The sequence below is a fragment of the Cydia splendana genome, chromosome Z, assembly GCF_910591565.1.
Source record: "Cydia splendana chromosome Z, ilCydSple1.2, whole genome shotgun sequence".
NCBI lineage: Eukaryota > Metazoa > Arthropoda > Insecta > Lepidoptera > Tortricidae > Cydia > Cydia splendana.
In genome coordinates this window covers 26,470,961-26,489,444 of record NC_085987.1, presented here as the reverse complement: position 1 = coordinate 26,489,444, position 18,484 = coordinate 26,470,961, and the positions used below count along the sequence as shown (strand labels likewise).

At 38.9% G+C, this 18,484-nt stretch overlaps 2 protein-coding genes across 3 annotated transcripts in view; one reads left to right on the top strand and one right to left on the bottom strand.

Moving 5' to 3' along the window:
* The window catches only part of LOC134805094 (uncharacterized), a 91,562-nt gene that overhangs the window by 23,157 nt on the left and 49,921 nt on the right, over positions 1–18,484 (top strand). Inside the window, exons 18-33 of the mRNA XM_063778384.1 lie at positions 994–1,154; positions 1,260–1,327; positions 3,339–3,464; positions 4,502–4,707; positions 5,745–5,842; positions 11,623–11,900; positions 12,457–12,530; positions 13,187–13,211; positions 13,725–13,850; positions 15,315–15,442; positions 15,519–15,622; positions 15,880–16,060; positions 16,447–16,560; positions 16,855–16,918; positions 17,001–17,146; positions 17,612–17,723. Coding sequence (XP_063634454.1) covers positions 994–1,154; positions 1,260–1,327; positions 3,339–3,464; positions 4,502–4,707; positions 5,745–5,842; positions 11,623–11,900; positions 12,457–12,530; positions 13,187–13,211; positions 13,725–13,850; positions 15,315–15,442; positions 15,519–15,622; positions 15,880–16,060; positions 16,447–16,560; positions 16,855–16,918; positions 17,001–17,146; positions 17,612–17,723 — 2,011 coding nt within the window. The remainder of the gene's footprint in view (positions 1–993; positions 1,155–1,259; positions 1,328–3,338; positions 3,465–4,501; positions 4,708–5,744; positions 5,843–11,622; positions 11,901–12,456; positions 12,531–13,186; positions 13,212–13,724; positions 13,851–15,314; positions 15,443–15,518; positions 15,623–15,879; positions 16,061–16,446; positions 16,561–16,854; positions 16,919–17,000; positions 17,147–17,611; positions 17,724–18,484) is intronic.
* Positions 6,166–11,218, bottom strand: LOC134805096 (uncharacterized). 2 transcript variants are annotated; one of them, XM_063778394.1, is made up of 3 exons: positions 10,849–11,218; positions 9,588–10,536; positions 6,166–7,778 (listed from the first exon to the last, which is right to left on the bottom strand). In XM_063778394.1, exons 1-2 carry the CDS (start codon positions 10,925–10,927, stop codon positions 9,590–9,592), a joined length of 1,026 nt encoding a protein of 341 aa, XP_063634464.1. In that variant the 5' UTR covers positions 10,928–11,218; the 3' UTR covers positions 6,166–7,778; positions 9,588–9,589. The 2 variants fall into 2 exon arrangements, with proteins under 2 accessions (XP_063634464.1, XP_063634463.1); XM_063778393.1 differs by having other exon boundaries at positions 6,166–10,536.

The window sequence follows — 18,484 nt, the reverse complement described above, 5'->3', positions numbered from 1 at the left end:
TAATTAGAACAAAAGATAAAAAAATAAATTATCAAACAAAAGTTATTTCCAATAATCGACAACAAAAATAAACATACTGTATTAATCATTGGCAGTGCTTTTGACAATTTGTTTGAAAATGTGCGGCAATGATGACATTTGTCAAAAGTCAGAATCTTATTAATGTCATAAATAAAAAAGATAATCAAAACGACTGAAGAAGGTTTCATACTATTTATTACCTCAGGAGCTACTTAAACATACAGGTTGCTCCAAAGTAAAAAAAATCGTAATTTGTTAATTTCTTCGTAACCGCTACACCGATTGTTATGATACTTTGTATACTGGTTCTAAATACCCTAATGCATGCGTACTTTTCGGATTTGTCCAATGGCTAGGGACACCCTGTATATATATATATTATATATGTAAAATAAAACAATGGGGTATGCCAGCAGAAGTTTTTAACAGATGGCGCCAGTATAGACTCTCCTGTCAGTCCTACCAATAGTGTCAAATTCTTATATTTTTGGTCCTACCCCTTTAAATCCCATAGAACGAAATCAGAAACAGGAGAAACCTAAGCTGGAACCATTTAAAAAACTTTGAAAGCTGCCAACCTCATTAGAGTGCGGCAGATACTTTTGAACGCGAACTATAGATTTATGTAAATTTATATATTAGTATTTACTTTTCACTATTTTACAGTGGCAGGTCTTTTTGGTCCGTTGTTCATCCATCAGTTACTTTTGATGCTGATTGTACAATATTACTCAACATTGTACAATCATATGTTGGAGTTGTATGTGCATGAGTTTGTTTATAATTAGAGCTTTACACGGTAGACTTCCTGGGCGTGTGAATGGAGCCTTCTGAACCGCTCTTCATAGCGTGGCTCGCCTACAAACGGCTCAGTCAATCGGGCAGATACTTTTGAACTTGGTTGTTCTATTTGCTAGTGTTGCTATGGTATAGTTGTATACTGAGTGTACAATACGAGTTTGTCTGTATTAGAGGGTTCGTCCGCGTGGCGCTGCAGTGGTGCGCCGAGCAGTCGCAGGACACGGTAGACTACCTGGGCGTGTGGACTGAGCCGCTGGCTTTCTGCGCCGACCCTCTCTTCATAGCGTGGCTCGCCTACAAACCGCTTAACAAATCACCCACAACAATATTAGGTAAGCAAACTCATAGTACATACCTTTTTTTTAATATATGCGCATCTTTTTATATGGTAAAATGTGATAATGATGAATACTGGCTTATATCATGCTAATTTACAGAAACAGCGCCGTTGTCAAGAGCCTCGTCATCGTCACACTCTTATTTACGACGCCGCGTCACGCCACCTGTAAGTTCAGAAATTAATTGTTATTTTTTATTTTAGTTCTAAACATACACTATAACTTTTTATGGCTTGAAATTGCTAATTAACGTGGTAATAAGTTAATAATAAGTAATAAGCTACAATGTAATAAGTACATATGTATATATTTTAGAGCTGTTCCAGCATGCCAGGTAATGTCCCAGATAGTTGTTTACCCACTCCCTGTGACATTTCTTCTATTGATGTAGATAGCAACCAAGTTTATAAATTACTAAAGTCACTTGACCCTAACAAATCGGCAGGACCTGACACAATCCCGGCTTCATTCCTTATTAACTGTGCGTGTGAACTTTCAACCCCAGTATCAATCATCTTCGGTCGTTCCCTTTCTGACGGGGCAATTCCAGTTATATGGAAATCGGCATATGTTACACCAATTCACAAATCAGGCTCAAAAAATAATATAGAAAACTATAGACCCGTTTCCAAATTATGTATCTTGGCTAAAGTTTTCGAGCGTATTGTTTATAATCAAGTTTATGTCGATATCAAGTCTAAAATCATTCCGCAGCAACACGGCTTTGTCGGTGGAAAATCTACCGTCACGAATTTAGTGTCTTTTAACATTTTGTTTCATACAATATGGGGAAAGGTAACCAAATTGATGTGATATATACCGATTATAGCAAATGTTTTGATCGAATAGATCATAACATATTATTATTCAAATTACAGACTCTGGGTATCCGTGGTGATCTTTTCAGGTGGTTCTCGGCCTACGTATTAAATAGAACTCAGGCTGTTGTTCTTAATGGCTTCAAGTCGTCCTGGATAAGGGTACCCTCCGGAGTTACCCAGGGATAATTTTTAGGGCCACTTTTATTTGTGATCTTTATCAACGATATTGGTTCAATTTTTATTAATAGTATGTTTCTGCTTTATGCGGACGATATGAAAATCTTCAAAATAGTTAATAGTGAATTTGAGGCAAAATTATTGCAAGACGATTTAGATAGACTGGATTTGTATTGTAAAAACAACAATTTAGATTTAAATGTTTCAAAATGCTTTAGTATGAGTTTTACTAGGAAAAGAAATGTTTATAAAAGTGTGTACAAAATTAAATCACAAAACCTTATAACTAAAAAGTCCTGCCGGGATCTAGGTGTCATTTATGATGATAAACTTACTTTTAATGAGCATGTAGAAAGTATTACTGACAAAGCTTATAAAGCTCTTGGCTTTCTGATTCGTTCTGCTAGTGACTTTAAAAAAATGAAAACAATTAAAATCATATACTGTGCCTATGTAAGATCTCAACTCGAATATGCTTCTCAAATATGGAACCCGTTCTATAAGGTGTATGCAGAAAATATTGAAAAAATTCAGAAGAAGTTTGTTAGATTCCTCTCCTTTAAATTTAAGCTATCTATGGACAACTATTCTATGTCATGCAAAAAATTCCATCTTGTCCCTTTATTTAAGAGACGATTGGCAAATGACGTAAGTTTATTAATGAAAATTGCCCAAGGTATAGTCGATTCCCCGGATCTTGTGAGCAAAGTACAATTTTATATACCTGCCTCGCAACTGCGCAGAAGACCCTTGCTTCGCATCCCTCTTTCTCGCAATAACATTCGTAAAAAATGTTTCTTCCCTCGTACAATTAGGTTATTTAATGAACTTAATGATATGCCCGATGTAGATTTGTTTCACAGCAAGATTAATAATGTTATAAATATTATTTTCAATAGATAGTTAACGTTACCTGACTTAAGTTTGCGTTCATAGTTTATCAGGAATATTCCTATATAGTGTAATATTCTGCTAATTTGAGACCTTTATATTTATGTTATCTAGCATTATATATGTGGAAGCTTGTAATTTGCATATAGTAGATAAGTCTATTAACCTATGTATATTAGGCAGTAAGCATCCCGAATAAAATAAAATAAAATAAAATATTTATTATTTCCCGATATTTGCTACTATGGCATACGCATACTAATTCTATAAATTTCAATCTGTTGAACAGTCGTCGAGCGGGCGTGGCGCCAGCCGCACAGCCTCGGGGTCGGAGCTGGTGCACGCGGCGCGGCTGCGCAGCCTCAGCTCCAGCAGCGACCACGGCGAAACGCGCCGGCCCGCGCCGCCTCCGCCGGTAACGTGGTGTAGTCAGTAGCGGGTCACAGCCGCACAGCCTCGGGGTCGGAGCTGGTGCACGCGGCGCGGCTGCGCAGCCTCAGCTCCAGCAGCGACCACGGCGAAACGCGCCGGCCCGCGCCGCCTCCGCCGGTAACGTGGTGTAGTCAGTAGCGGGTCACAGCCGCACAGCCTCGGGGTCGGAGCTGGTGCACGCGGCGCGGCTGCGCAGCCTCAGCTCCAGCAGCGACCACGGCGAAACGCGCCGGCCCGCGCCGCCTCCGCCGGTAACGTGGTGTAGTCAGTAGCGGGTCACAGCCGCACAGCCTCGGGGTCGGAGCTGGTGCACGCGGCGCGGCTGCGCAGCCTCAGCTCCATCAGCGACCACGGCGAAACGCGCCGGCCCGCGCCGCCTCCGCCGGTAACGTGGTGTAGTCAGTAGCGGGTCACAGCCGCACAGCCTCGGGGTCGGAGCTGGTGCACGCGGCGCGGCTGCGCAGCCTCAGCTCCAGCAGCGACCACGGCGAAAAGCGCCGGCCCGCGCCGCCTCCGCCGGTAACGTGGTGTAGTCAGTAGCGGGTCACAGCCGCACAGCCTCGGGGTCGGAGCTGGTGCACGCGGCGCGGCTGCGCAGCCTCAGCTCCAGCAGCGACCACGGCGAAACGCGCCGGCCCGCGCCGCCTCCGCCGGTAACGTGGTGTAGTCAGTAGCGGGTCACAGCCGCACAGCCTCGGGGTCGGAACTGGTGCACGCGGCGCGGCTGCGCAGCCTCAGCTCCATCAGCGACCACGGCGAAACGCGCCGGCCCGCGCCGCCTCCGCCGGTAACGTGGTGTAGTCAGTAGCGGGTCACAGCCGCACAGCCTCGGGGTCGGAGCTGGTGCACGCGGCGCGGCTGCGCAGCCTCAGCTCCAGCAGCGACCACGGCGAAAAGCGCCGGCCCGCGCCGCCTCCGCCGGTAACGTGGTGTAGTCAGTAGCGGGTCACAGTCGTACGGTGTACGGTACAGGTAGTTTTTAACATTTCTACATTGTCTGTAAACAGTTTCTTTATGCAGGCTAAAACCCCGGAGACGTTCCTGAACCCCGATCGCCTACTGAAGCTGCACGCGCGCCTGCAGAAGCTGTTGGTCTGCGTGGAGTTGGGAACGGCGATGGTGTACTTCACGACGGGCACGGCGTCGGCCGAGGGCTGCGCCGCCATGCGCGACGCCGTCGAGCGGCTCGCCGCCGGCTTGCCCAAGCAGCAGGTGCTAGTGCTCAGGTAACGTGTGCTTAAAACAAAACTGTTCAATGAGGGCAGCGCTCGCCAGTTCTTGTTGAGATTCAGAGATCGTTATTTATTACACTGTATGTTTGTCGGCTGATATAATGGTCTTATAGACTAATGCTTAGAAAGTTCTCCGTATTTTATATATAAAATTTATGACACTATCCCCTGCATAGTACATTAGTAGTTAGTATTTTATACAATCGTGATATAACGAAGCGTTACGACCGAAGATTGATTATATCACTATTGTATACAATACTTTTTCTACGAGTCAAAAAAAAATAATACTTTAAACTACGAGCCCCGATGCACATGTTTTCGTCTAGTGAGACCATTTTTTGAGGTTCTCGCGTTTGTTCAAAAATAATGTTGTAGTTTTAAAATTACTAATATTTAATGCTTATACTAATGTAATTTAATTTTATATGGTAACACTCTGCAATAACTAAATCCAAATACAAGAAATACCGTTTGTACTGAAAGAAAAAAAATAACGATTTTTTTTGTTTTTTATTGACGGGTAGGATTGCAACATATGTGAAAAGGGCTATTACTAGGGAAAGCAACACCGCTCTGCCAATGTACTGACAATTTTGTTTCGAGCCCATGCATGCAGCAGTGCTGTAGGAGAGGACAATACGATTTGGACAACGTTTTTGGAAAGTACGTTTTTTCTGCAATAAAAGTCTCATGCAATTTTATTATACGATCAAAATAAACTACATTAAACATTACTATTATGGTTCCCATTACTGGGTCATTTTATGTTCATGTGTAAAATTTATTAGAATAAACAAAATTGTTGCGTGGAAATAGACGAAATAATTTGCATCGGGGCTCGTAGTAGAATCATACAAACAAACCAAACCAAAATTATACAGCTTAGATACGCGAGCAGCCGCGATACCTTCATACTGGTACGCGACCCGGCCGCCGCGTTGGTCAACGACACCTTCTCGTAACTCATGAGGCCCTGGTACTTGCTCCGCGCTAAATTCAATTTACATGTAAGTAATGTTTAATTTCAGTATGGGGCGCTTAACAGTCAGCTCAAACTCTATGATGAACCATCTTTGGGATGCCGTCCGCCATGACGGCCCTACGTTTATAACAAAGCCAACTACAGGTAATCGAAAAAAGAATTATTCTTATTCAAAAAAGTAAAATCATACCCAAGGAATAAATTAATTAATGTATAGTCACCTGCAATAATATGTTACAAAACGACGGCCGCAAAAATATCTGACACGATCGTATTTGTAGAACCATAAGAGCGTGTCACATATTTTTGCGGCCTTCGGAGAGTAACATATTATTGCAGGTGACTGTACCTACAATAAGTGCTTTTTACCCAATTAGTAATTAAATCAGCATTCTGATTTAAAAATGCATTGAAAAACATAAATGAAAAGTCAACTTTGGTTGTAAAGAAATGCCAGATACTTATTGCTCGATCAAACGAGCCCGCCGAAGGCGGGCGAAGTTCGATCGAAATTATACGAAGCGTCTCGTTCGAAGATGATAGATAACATGTAGTACTGTTAAGTATGCTTAAACTTCACAACGTTTAGAGATTTAAATTTGAAAAATATTCCCGCGCCCGACGCTATCACGTCGCGCGCGCCCGTGCCGGACGCCATATATTTTAGAGTAACTATGCGATATCACAGTTTCGTGTAAGATGATTACAGGGATGGGTTTCACTTTTTACGGTATTCATTTGAAATATCACTTCTTTTTTATGGGTGGGAAGTGATCATCTTCGAACGAGACGCTTCGTATAATTTCGATCGAACTTCGCCCGCCTTCGGCGGGCTCGTTTGATCGAGCAATTATACTACGCGTCTCGTTCTCGATGATAGATAACATGTAGATTTTTAGAGTCTGTGATAGAGCTATGTTTAAAAATATTTGTACTCTTTAAGTATAACATTTAAATTAAATGATACAAATATTTTATAACTTCGGCACAGTCTTTATTAATTATTCATAATCAACAAGAAAATAACAATTACAATATTTATGACATGCATATAATTAGCACAGCCTTATTTATCTTTAGTTAGAATACTAATAGCGAACTTATTATTTGTTTCTATAATAGGTTTGTTATAGAAACGTGCGAATGTTGTTGACCCCTCTGTCCAACCCGCAGTTCTTCTAATTGTATCAATGTCTATACCTCTCCTATAAGCAGTAGACACAGAGGCATGTTTTGCACTATATGCACTAAATTTTTCAGTATCAATGCCAGCCTTACCGAGTAAGGATTTGATCCAATGACCAATTGTCTGAGGACTGATTGGATTGTGAGGTTTCACCGATGACAGAAATAGTTTTTTATTTCCTCCTCTAATTGTTTCTGTTATTTTTAAATAATGAAGGATTATGGTGGCTACACAAACTTTTGGTCGTTCTCTGAAGAAAGGAATCATGAGTAGGGGTTGATTTTTTCCAAGTTTTGATGTCTTTATCCTATCAGGAATTTTTATTTGGAGCCCTGATGAACTTATATTTATCTCATCTATATTAATCAAGGCTATAGTTTGTAACCTATGGGCTGTAACGAGAACTAATAGTGTAGTCGCAATCTCTGATATTATTTTTAGGTTTAGATTCTCTAAATTACCTTGGCTTTCAATATATTCTAAAACTTGCTCGATATTCCATGTTTCTGAGTATTTAGGTGCAGAAGGACGTCTTCTGAAAATGCCCTTAAAAAATCTGGATATAATGACATCATTGGATATGTCTCTTTTTGCTATGAGAGAAATTGCTGATCTTGTAGAATTTAATGTACCATAACTTGCATTTTCGTTGAATCTCATTGTCAAAAACTCTATAACATTAGCACTGGTGGGATCAAATATGTCATATTTATTACTTGTAGCAAAATGTATCCATTTTTTGAGACATCCTTCATATTGCTTAAGAGTGGATTGTGCTATTGAGTCTATAATAAAATCAACCGACATCTCTGGAACTCCTTTTTTCAGGTACGCCTCCCTGATAATTTCCCTACCACTAGAGAAAGTTTGTGTGATAGAGGATGTATTCTGCTCCTGCAAGGAGAAAGGAGTAGGTCAGTTGAAGGTTCCAATATTATAGGAGATTCACACAAAAGTGATGTAAACATCGGGTACCACGCTTGCGTGGGCCAATTTGGTACAACTACTATCCCTGTTGCTTTATCATTAATTATTTTCCTCAATACTGGTAATATTACAGCAAAAGGGGGAAAGGCGTAGAAATGTTCTTTTTCCCATGAAATCGTAAACGCATCTACTACTGATGCTTCTGGATCAGGGTAACGGGAGCAAAATGTTTTGCATTTGGTATTAATTCTGGATGCGAACAGATCAATACTACAAGTACCAAATTTTTTTACAATATGCTTAAAATATTTGCCCGCTAGCTCCCATTCGGTGTCTAAGTTCGTATCGCGGGAAGCAGCGTCTGCGTCGACGTTTTCTTTTGACGCAATGTAAGAAGCTACTATCCATATTTTTCTGCTTTCACACCACTGCCATATTTTACGGGCTAATTCACTCAAGTGGGGAAATTTGACACCTCCGGCCTTATTAATGTAAGAAATAGCTGTAGTATTATCTATTCGCATTAGAATTTCACAGTTACTTAGTTTAGAGGCAAAACACTTTAATCCGAAAAAGGCAGCTAGGAGCTCAAGATAATTTATGTGAAATTTTTTATCATCCTGGTTCCAGAATCCACGGGTAGTTATTGAATTGGATTCTGCGCCCCAGCCTGATCTAGATGCATCTGAGGAAATAATTATTCTGTATTTCTTTGTGCGTATGGGGTTAGAACCAGTCAATACATTTAAGTGCCACCAAGTAAGATCTTCTTTGACATAATCAGTAATTTTCATATAGCCTTCAAAATCATCATTATTTACAGTTAACGCTAGCCATTTAGCTCTCTCTAGTCTCTTACAATATATTTTACTATATTGAACTGCATGTGATGCTGCAACTAAAACTCCTAGCAGTTGCGCGAAAAGGCGGATCTTGTACTGATTTCCTACTTTAAAATTGCTTATGAAATTTATAATTTGATTTTTCTTATCATCTGGTAAATCAACTGAGTATTTTTCTGAGTCTAAAAAGAAACCGAGGTATTTGCATCTTTTACTTGGATTTGTATGGCTTTTCTTATAATTTATAATAAATCCTAGTTTTTCTAGAAATGCAATAATACTTTTTATATTATTTTTACAGGATTCATATGTATCACTAATGCACAGTAAATCATCTAAGTAAACTAAGGATAACCAGCCATTTAAGCGTATATTATTCATAACGGGTTTCATGATTTTGGTAAAAATATAAGGACTAGTGGATAACCCAAATGGGAGACATGTGAACTGATATAAAATACCATTAAATCTAAACCTTAAATATTTTCTGCTATTTTTACACATTGGGACTAAAAAATAGGCATCTTTTAAGTCTAATGTTGCCATATACATATTAGGGGAAATTAAGTCTCTGGCTGCTCTAAGATCCTCCATTTTAAAATGAGAAGTTTCTATGAACTCATTTAATTTTTGCAAATTAATAATAAATCTATAAGAACCATCTGGTTTTTCAACTAGGAAGTAGGATGACACAAATTGTCCCTCGCAATCTGAACATACTTCAATAGCCCCTTTAGATAGAAGTGTGGAAATTTCTAGTTCTATCTTTTTAAATTCACCCGGAGGCCAGCTGAGAGTTGGCTCTCGGAATTGAAAAAGGTTTGTTTTTGAAAGTTATACCATAACCTCTGATACAATTTATAATGAAGTCATCAGTTGTAATGGTTTTCCATATATCCACAAAATGTTGCAGGCGACCTGCAGTATAATTTACCTCTACTTCTTCGATGCTGGACGGTTTTGTTTTTGTGTTGTGGAGCGTCCTGCATTCTGTGAAGACTTCGTCTGGAAGGGCTTCGGTTTGTATCTCACATTGGTGAATTGCCTCCGTGGATAATAGCCCACCTGTCTGGGTCTCGCAGGTGGGCCTCTCCAGTTTACCTGGTAGGGCTGATAGGAGTAATAGGGCTGTTGGTATGGCTTCTTAGCTGGTGGTTTTTCTGGTGCCTTAAGTGAAGCTGAAGCCTTCTTAATATTTTTGGCATCCTTTACTTGCTCATTTAGTTTGATACCATAAAGCCATTCGTCAGAATCTGTCGCTTCTAGGGTAGATTTAATGTCCTTATCAAGATTTGGTGTAATGAAAGATTTTCTTGCAACTGAGTGTTGATGAAAAATATCTGACATAATTTTTCCAGTGTCCCAAAGATATTTCATAAGTTGCATGTGGTCCACTCCTTCTTCAGGGTTTTCCATTAACATTGATATAGCTGCCCCGAGTGAAATCAGTCCGGTACCCACACAATTTTGGGTGTCGGCAAAGTGCTGATCTCTCTTTTTAGCAATTTCTGTTAAGTGGCTCACTATCTCCATATTTATTTTGGGTGCTTCGGTGCGAAGAGGTCCTTCTCTAGAATATTTTTTGATAAGACCCTTTCGAGTCTCCTCTGTTAGACCCTTTGCGATCCAATGAGTCCACTGTTTCTGTATAGTCTCATCAATATTTGTGGTTGCATTAGAGCAAGGTAATTCCTCTCCCATCATTTCTAGGAACTCCTGGTTCCAGTCTTGTGGAGCCTCAGTTGATTCTTGAATATTATCCTCGGGTGTAATAATATCAACATCGGAAGAAGTGGAGAGTTGTAAGTTACAATTATTAGCAGATTTGTCAGAGTCTGTATTAGATATCTCTGGTATATTTTCTTTATTAGCCTCCACAACATCTGCAAATGAAAATATATGTATAATACATATATATGACGTATTACGATATTGCACTTGTAGTGACGCAAATTCTTTTAAAAGTGAGTACTTTTTGTACAAAAAGCGAACAAGTTCTTGTTGAACTTCGTCCGATTACAGCAATAATTGCCGTATTTTAAAGAAAATATGCTTGTATTTCGAATGGAAAAAATAATAAACTCATGTTCGTATAGAACTGAACAAGCTCGTGTGGAGCTGTTCAATATATGATGTTCGCATAGAACGTTCATATTTAGTAGCTTTGACATACAAAACACCTTTATATTCCTTACCTGGAGTATTGTTATCCTTTTTTTGGCTTTGGATAAACTCCGTCATACATTTTGTTAGGTTATCAATTTGTTCCTGCATTAACTTGAGTTTTTTTACAAGTTTTTCGATCTTCCCGGTCTTTAGATCGCGAACGTGACCTCTTTGGCATTGTTGAAACGTGGTTGAAACACAATAAACGATAATAATTAATTAATTTAGTTTCTCGAACGTCAGAAGCTTTGCACAACAAAAACAATATGGCGTCCGGCACGGGCGCGCGCGACGTGATAGCGTCGGGCGCGGGAATATTTTTCAAATTTAAATCTCTAAACGTTGTGAAGTTTAAGCATACTTAACAGTACTACATGTTATCTATCATCGAGAACGAGACGCGTAGTATAATAAATAACAAACGTGATAAACACTGTATATTGAAAAAGAAATTGTCAAAAATTTCATTTTTGATACAAGCTATTATCTCTGACTTTACTTTTCTTTCTATCGACAACCAATACTCATCAAGTCATCATGACAATTCTAACAACACATCTAGGTTGTGTTGTTTTATCACAGAGTTCCTATGGCCACCTCCTGTGTTCATCATCAGATTAGCTCGCTGGTACCATAATATTGCATTGTTACCCAGCTTACATATGTATGTAAAGCTTCAGCTCAATCGGATAATGGTAATTGAGTCTAATTTAGCTTGCAAGCTTTGACCTGAACAAACATAGTAGATACTACAAATAAACATTGTAAGTTAAAAAAAGCCTGTAAAAACGGTATATTTGCAGAGGAACCCATGGAGTCGTTCCCCTGGAAGTTGCGTCTAGCCGACGTGACGTGCTACACCCTAGAGCTTCGTCAGTACACTGACGCCGGGCGCGTGCAGGGCAGCGTGCTGCGCTCCACGCTCAAGTCCTCGCCCATCTCCACGCGCCTGGTGCTGGAGGCCGTCACCACCACCGTCACCCTCTCCGTCGTTACCAAGTACATGCAGATACGCTCGTGGAAGGTGTCGCCGGACCAACAGAAATCCACTGAGCGGTCGGAGCCGACCCCAGATGAATTGGTAATTATACTACACCTTACCACGGTTATTGACGAACTTGTGCAGTGGTTTCGTATAAAATTTAGATTAGTTTGAGACTAATGGCGTTATTCATTGACGCGCTACAAGCTACAATTAGCTAATAGATTGTCGTAATCTGTCATACAAATGCAAGAAAGGGATAAAACGTAAACCAATTAAGGCTTATTAATGATTTATGAATAAGAGGGTTAATCTTGATGTAGGGAACGGCATTGCTCACATCACTAAGACGGGCAAAATCATTTTGACCCCGTAACATAGTTTTGAATAAAATTATGTAGAAGTTAGAATTTTCAGTGATCAAGAGGACGTAATACAACTTGGGTATTTTTCCATTTACATTTCAGTTGAACTTTGATGTGTGATTTAAAAGAATTAACAACCAACAACGTTGACATATTTATTTTTCAATATTCTCGGGATTAGTTGCCAAGCGGACCCCAGGCTCCAATGAGCCGTGGCTAAAGGCCGGAACAAAGCGAGGAAGATGATCTAAATAAAACTTAACATTTTTAACGACTTTTATTTTTTCCAGAGGGTAAAATATTTTAAATCAGGAATTGATTTCAAACCATCAACATTAAAGGAGTTCGTTCGAGGTCCATCCAGGTATATAAATTTGTGATTTTTGCCCTAATAAGGGTTTCCGCGATCGAGTTTTTCACTAGATGACAGCACCGTGGCGAGAGGTCTAGTTGTCATAATCCACCAATCATGTTTAACCATGTTTTTTATATTGGTGGATTTTGACAGCAGCTGTTAAAAAGACCTCTCGTCACGGTGCTGCCATCTAGTGAAAATCTCGATCGCGGAAATGCTCATTCTTTATTACGTTTTGTCTAAAAATAGGGGATATTACTGCAATGTTCTGCCGCCAGAGTGCAGCACTACCGACTCCAGTAAATTCATAGACTAACTTATACATACTGTGCCTTAAACTATTTTTTGACAAGTTTTCACAGACAATAAAATATGACATTGATGCATCAAGGCGGTTTGTTAACAAGGGCCTACCGGTACACGCGAAAATCGAAACTCAGAAATCTGCCTCTTTATCGCTCTAATATGCAAGAGTGATAAAGAGGCTAGACAACGAAACTTCGACCCTCGCATCTCACGGTAGACCAGCGGTAGACCCCCAGATTGTGACAGATAGTGGTAGTGGCGCTACCTACGCAGAGTTTCGCGTAATATTCCCTATTAATAAATGTGCTATTTTATCAATTACTTGCAGTCTTCATTAATGAAAGTCAATTTCATTTCAGACTCCAAAGAAATAAAAGTCCAGAGGTGAGAACTTAAATTGTTTATGTTTTTGTATTCGTTTTAGTTTTTCTTGTTGATTTTTCTTTTTTTTCTTGTTGTATTTAAAGGTGCATTGGCTACGTATTTTTGATATGTTAATTATGGAAACTATAGGTCTATTTACTGCTGCTCAATCTATTGATTAATGTTAATGAATGACTGTTGATTTCTCAATAAATCAAAAAAAAGTAGTTATAAAACTACTTAAAGTACTTTTATTATGCAAGATGTATCTAAATATATTATTTTACTACCAAATCAAATTGGTTCCTTTATGAAACGTCACACAGATTTTTCTACGCAGTTAGAGTGACGACACAACAATAATTATAAATTGTGATGACTCCACACTCTTTTATATACATGTACCCGTATGATGGTTTACTTGTTAAATAATATAAAAGCACAAAAATATGCTTGACTTTATTATTTTCGTAAAACTTATTTCATGCTGTTAAACAATTAAATATACATATAGTAAAGTAAGCTATTTCTTAGCGCAAGCAGAGCAACCCTCGAGACCGGGATCCAAAAGAGAAGACCACGCAAGGGCCGGTGGTGTCGATGGGCGTGCACCTGCACGCGGACACGCCGCCCGTCACCGTCCGGCTCGACCACGACCAGGTCAACACCTTCATATCTTTATTGTACAGTAGGGTTCAAAAGTGCATGGACATGTTATGAATGAAATCATTCATAAATAGTCCATGCAAAATTGAACCTGATGGTACATGTTCTCCTAACCCAGGAGCCTAACAAAGGACCCAACCGCAAGCCGCGATTTACTATATGACTAAAAATTTAGTAAAGATGGTCCTTACTTAATCCAAATTTTATTGATTGTGTAAGATGTGTACAGTCTGGGACAATTTCATGCTTTCAATTTGACAGTTAAACGAGATTTATAAACTTTGATTGACAAAAGTTGACGTTTGTACGCAGTACCGCGCTAACTGTTACGGCTGTCAATCTAGGGGGCACGTTTTTTTCTTAGAGTTTAATATTGCCTTATCAAACAAAACCCTAAGTCGTTTCTAAAGGCAGCCGAGACTATAAGAGTAGCTCCACCGGCTAACATATCGACATCAGAATTAATTGGTGCCTTTTGAAAGTTGTACTTATTACAATGTGTATAATACATCAAATGTAACATGTGTGTACGAAAAAAATATGAGTTATGTAAATGTATCAATAATGTATTTATGACACTTTAAACTCTCGCGTACACATATTTAATTATACAACTCATGGTCTAATAAAACATGGTCTTCTCTTCCCAGAGTGACACGGGTCTACGTCACAATAACATTGCCACTTTATTTCAACATAACATGTTACATGGGTACATTATACCTATGGTTAATAAGTTAAAATATTTCTTTATAATTTTATAATTTTCATTTATATGTATTTTATCTTAAATTTTACAATAACACGTCTTTTTTAATTATTCGTTAGCAATATCTTCCGATTGACGAAAGAAATTTCAGACGTTCGGGTAATTTTGTTTACATTACTGGCAACACAGGTTAGCGCTGTCACATTTGACAATTCGGATCTAGATAACTTCATGCCCTGACCGTCATCCTTGTCGAATGCGTGTTAATTGTTATTTCCTTCTCGCTCAGTGTCAGCAGTCGCAGTGTTTTCCAAACTTTTCACGTCGTAAGCTTGGTAATGAATGTCTAACTGTGAATTAGTTTTTCAAACGTTTGTCTTCTATAGATAAATAAAGTTTAATTTAATACATTAGATTTGTTTTATTTTACTATGTTTCTACATGAATAACTTAAAATTAATGCCGTTAAAATAATTTTCACCGTTGGTTAAAATTCTCCCACATTTTAAAGTTTGAGAACCTGTAAACAGCATGATGACGTAGGCCCGTGTCAGTTAGGTCATACGCGAATCTCGGAATAGAGTACCAGGCGGAGTATATTATTATACCATGATACAACTTACTCACTCAGCTCGGCTCAAACGTCGGAATTTAAGGTGAAAACAATGAAATTATATCGCGGTAGACCCGTTTGTGTAATTAAGTAAATGTTTTTGAGGCATTATTATCAAAACTTTACAAAATGACAGGTGAACATCGTCGCTGCAGCGGTACATTGTTTGAAACACCTGCACATGGTAATGAGCCGGACGTCGGTCGCTGTATCTCGGTCATACACGTCATTGCCTGGCTCTCATGATCACAGGTCTATAGTAAGGTAATGTAATGTTAATAAGTCGTTTGTAATAATTAATTGATTAAATTGCATTAATAATTGTACAATAATATTTCAGATCAGTGTCTGAATTAAACGAGCAGGATACCCCGTCTGATGAGAATTTGAGTGAAAATTATTCTGAACTTATTCCCATATTTGAATGTCGAGCAATTCCCGAAGGTTTGTCATGTTATTGTTTTTTTCTATAAAGATAGACGTTTGAGTGCTCGTCACTGTCTCAATACATGTCATGTTTAAAGTTACATCTTTAGCAAAAGAGCTAACAGCAGGGGTATCAACTATTGCTATTGGGCATTAGCATATCGAACCGAGCACAGGGGACGTTTACCTTACATACATTAATGAAAGTGACTTTATTTGTTGTTTTACTCAAATTTAATACATTATTTGTGGAACTATTTGTTTGTGACCTTCAGTGAAGCTGAAAACCTTCTTTTGGTTCCAATGGGTCGTGGGCCGAGCGACGCTGGTCGTGGCCACGCACCAATCGAAGCTGGCTATGGAAATTGACGACATCATATCTACAGTAGACATTCAGGAACATTACAATCAACTCAAAGTGAAAGTCGCTTCTGCATCAGTTCGACATCACAAAAGGTTGGTAAAAATAAAAATAATCATCTGCAAATTGCAGAATGTATTCTGTAAATCGTACGATACATAATAGTACCTACTATACTGCACATGGATGCTATTCACAAACGAAATAGTATATTGATACTTACTTTCGTAGGTACTTAATATGAGTATCTGCCGCTTTATCACTTTTACAAAAAAATGGATAAGAGTAATTAAAACAACTATTTTCCCGTGCGACAAACTTACGCGTAAGATGCCATACCTATTAGTTGTTGATAATTCCGACAAGTGCTATTTCTCAGGGATTTACTTGATCGCATAGAAAATATTCATTCTTCTCTACTGGTTTTACGGTCTGCGCCGCTGAGATAGCTGAGTGTCAAATATTGAAATGTTTGGTCCAGGAGCCACGAGGACTGGGAAGCCGGCGTGCTGGGCGGGCGGGTGCTGGAGGCTCGCGAGCCCATCGACTCTAAGGAGGAGGACCATTTCCTCGCTGTCACTATCACGCAGGCGCAGTAAGTCTACGTCTATCCGCTCACGTTATCTTAATAAATATTGCTTCATATTTTTATTCTTTAAGGCCAATAAGTATTTTTTTTAAATATTATCTATCAAGCTAACTTTATATAATCATACTCGTAATCAAACAACAGTTTAGCGCAAGTGTGAGAATTTGCCGTTGCTAAATGTGTATACCAGTTCATTAAGTTCACTTGATACTAAATCTCAAATTCACTAACTGGCCTGAGCTCACCTCGCCTTTATGTGATAATAGGTAAATATTCACGCGTTATCATGTACTCTTACAGAATATCTAATTTGCCCGCTAGTTGGAAAGAAGAGCTACACCCCAAGCTGTTACAGCAAAAAGGGGTAAGAGTGTTTCATTATGATTGAATAAAATAAGAAGTATATTACCCAGTATTTTATAATAACCATTGATGTGTATTTTCAGTCCGGAGACAGTATGTGGGAAATATACGCTACACTCGCGCCTTTAGAAGCGGTGCTGCAGCCTTCTCTCATTGAAAACATTATGTCTCTAGTCCGTAAGATGGCCCCACCGTCTTTTTGCCCTCTGCAATCCGAAGACGAACCAAGGTACAGTCATTAGTATTATATATACAGGCACACATAAATGTTGTACATAACTAATATGACGTGTGCGTAAACTGGGCATTTCTCGAACGGTATTAGACTAATATTATTAGTCCACGAACTGTCAAGCTAATAATATTAGACTAATATCGTTCGAGAAATGGGCCCCTGTATGGGGGAGTACAAATAAAAAAAACCGGTCAAGTGTGAGTCGGACTCGCGTTCCAAGGGTTCCGGACCCAATTTTTAACAATGTTTTTTTTTATGTGGAACGTGAATGAAATTTCTTTAAAAACCCCGGTAGGGGTCGGATCACAAACTAAGTAATTAAGTCCGACTCACTCTTGACTGCGCATTTCTAATAGGTTTTTCTGTCATCTATAGGTAAAGAACCTTTTGATTGAGAACGTCACATTTAGTCAAAGGCATTTCGAATCGAAAAAGGTTTGAATGTTGTTTTGTTGACAGTGACGGCAGCGCTTGGCAGTGGCCGTTCTGTTACGTCACTGCGGGCGGGCTGCGGCTGCTGGTCAGTACCGATCTCCAGGACCCGGAAAATGACGACACATTTCTCTTACTGGTTCGTATTATGGATTGTAATACTTCTTTTTTGTTTTACATTATGCTATGCCCCAATGGCCCAAGTAACTCTCTTATGTGTTTAATAGGCCTGTTGCAAGTAACAAAGAATCATGGAAATAAAGGTTTCAAAGAAACATATATGTTAATATGATTCTAAAATATGGCCCAATCTCAGTATAAACAGAAGGATTATTAATATATTCAATAAAATAAAAATGCAAAATACTCCAATCGGCCATTATTACTGAAACGCCAATCAGAAGCGTTCTAAGCAGTGACGTCATCAATCCATAACATATTTCTTAGAGCAACATAGACAACCTCATTGACCGAAATCCATACGTCCTCACCAAAGAGTTCGAAGGTGCAAAAAAATATTATTTCGCCACTAAACATTTATTACGTCCAAAAAATATTATTACACGATATAAAGTAGATATCTATTTGTTATTATCTAAATAAAATGCTAAGTAATACGATATTTCACCAACAAACTTTTATAATTATTTGGCTGAATGGAACTATCATTGCCATGTTGGCTGTCGCAGCTAGAAAAAATGAAAGATTAAAAAGTAAAACCGGCGCTCGGTGATTTCACTCAAAATGTACATATATCTAAATAATTCATCTTAAATTGCAACCGTGTGAGAGTTTTTGTGTAAAATGAGTTATTGTGATAAATTTTTGTAATGTATTTATCATCTCTAATCGTAATATATGGTGCTGAATTAACAATATCATTCGGATTCAAGGGAAATT

Coding starts and splice junctions, on each gene's coding strand:
- LOC134805096 (XM_063778393.1), bottom strand. CDS start 10,927: ATGCAGGAACAAATTGATAACCTAACAAAATGTATGACGGAGTTTATC. Junction 10,537..10,848: donor AAAGGATAACAATACTCCAG/GTAAGGAATATA, acceptor TTTCATTTGCAG/ATGTTGTGGAGGCTAATAAA.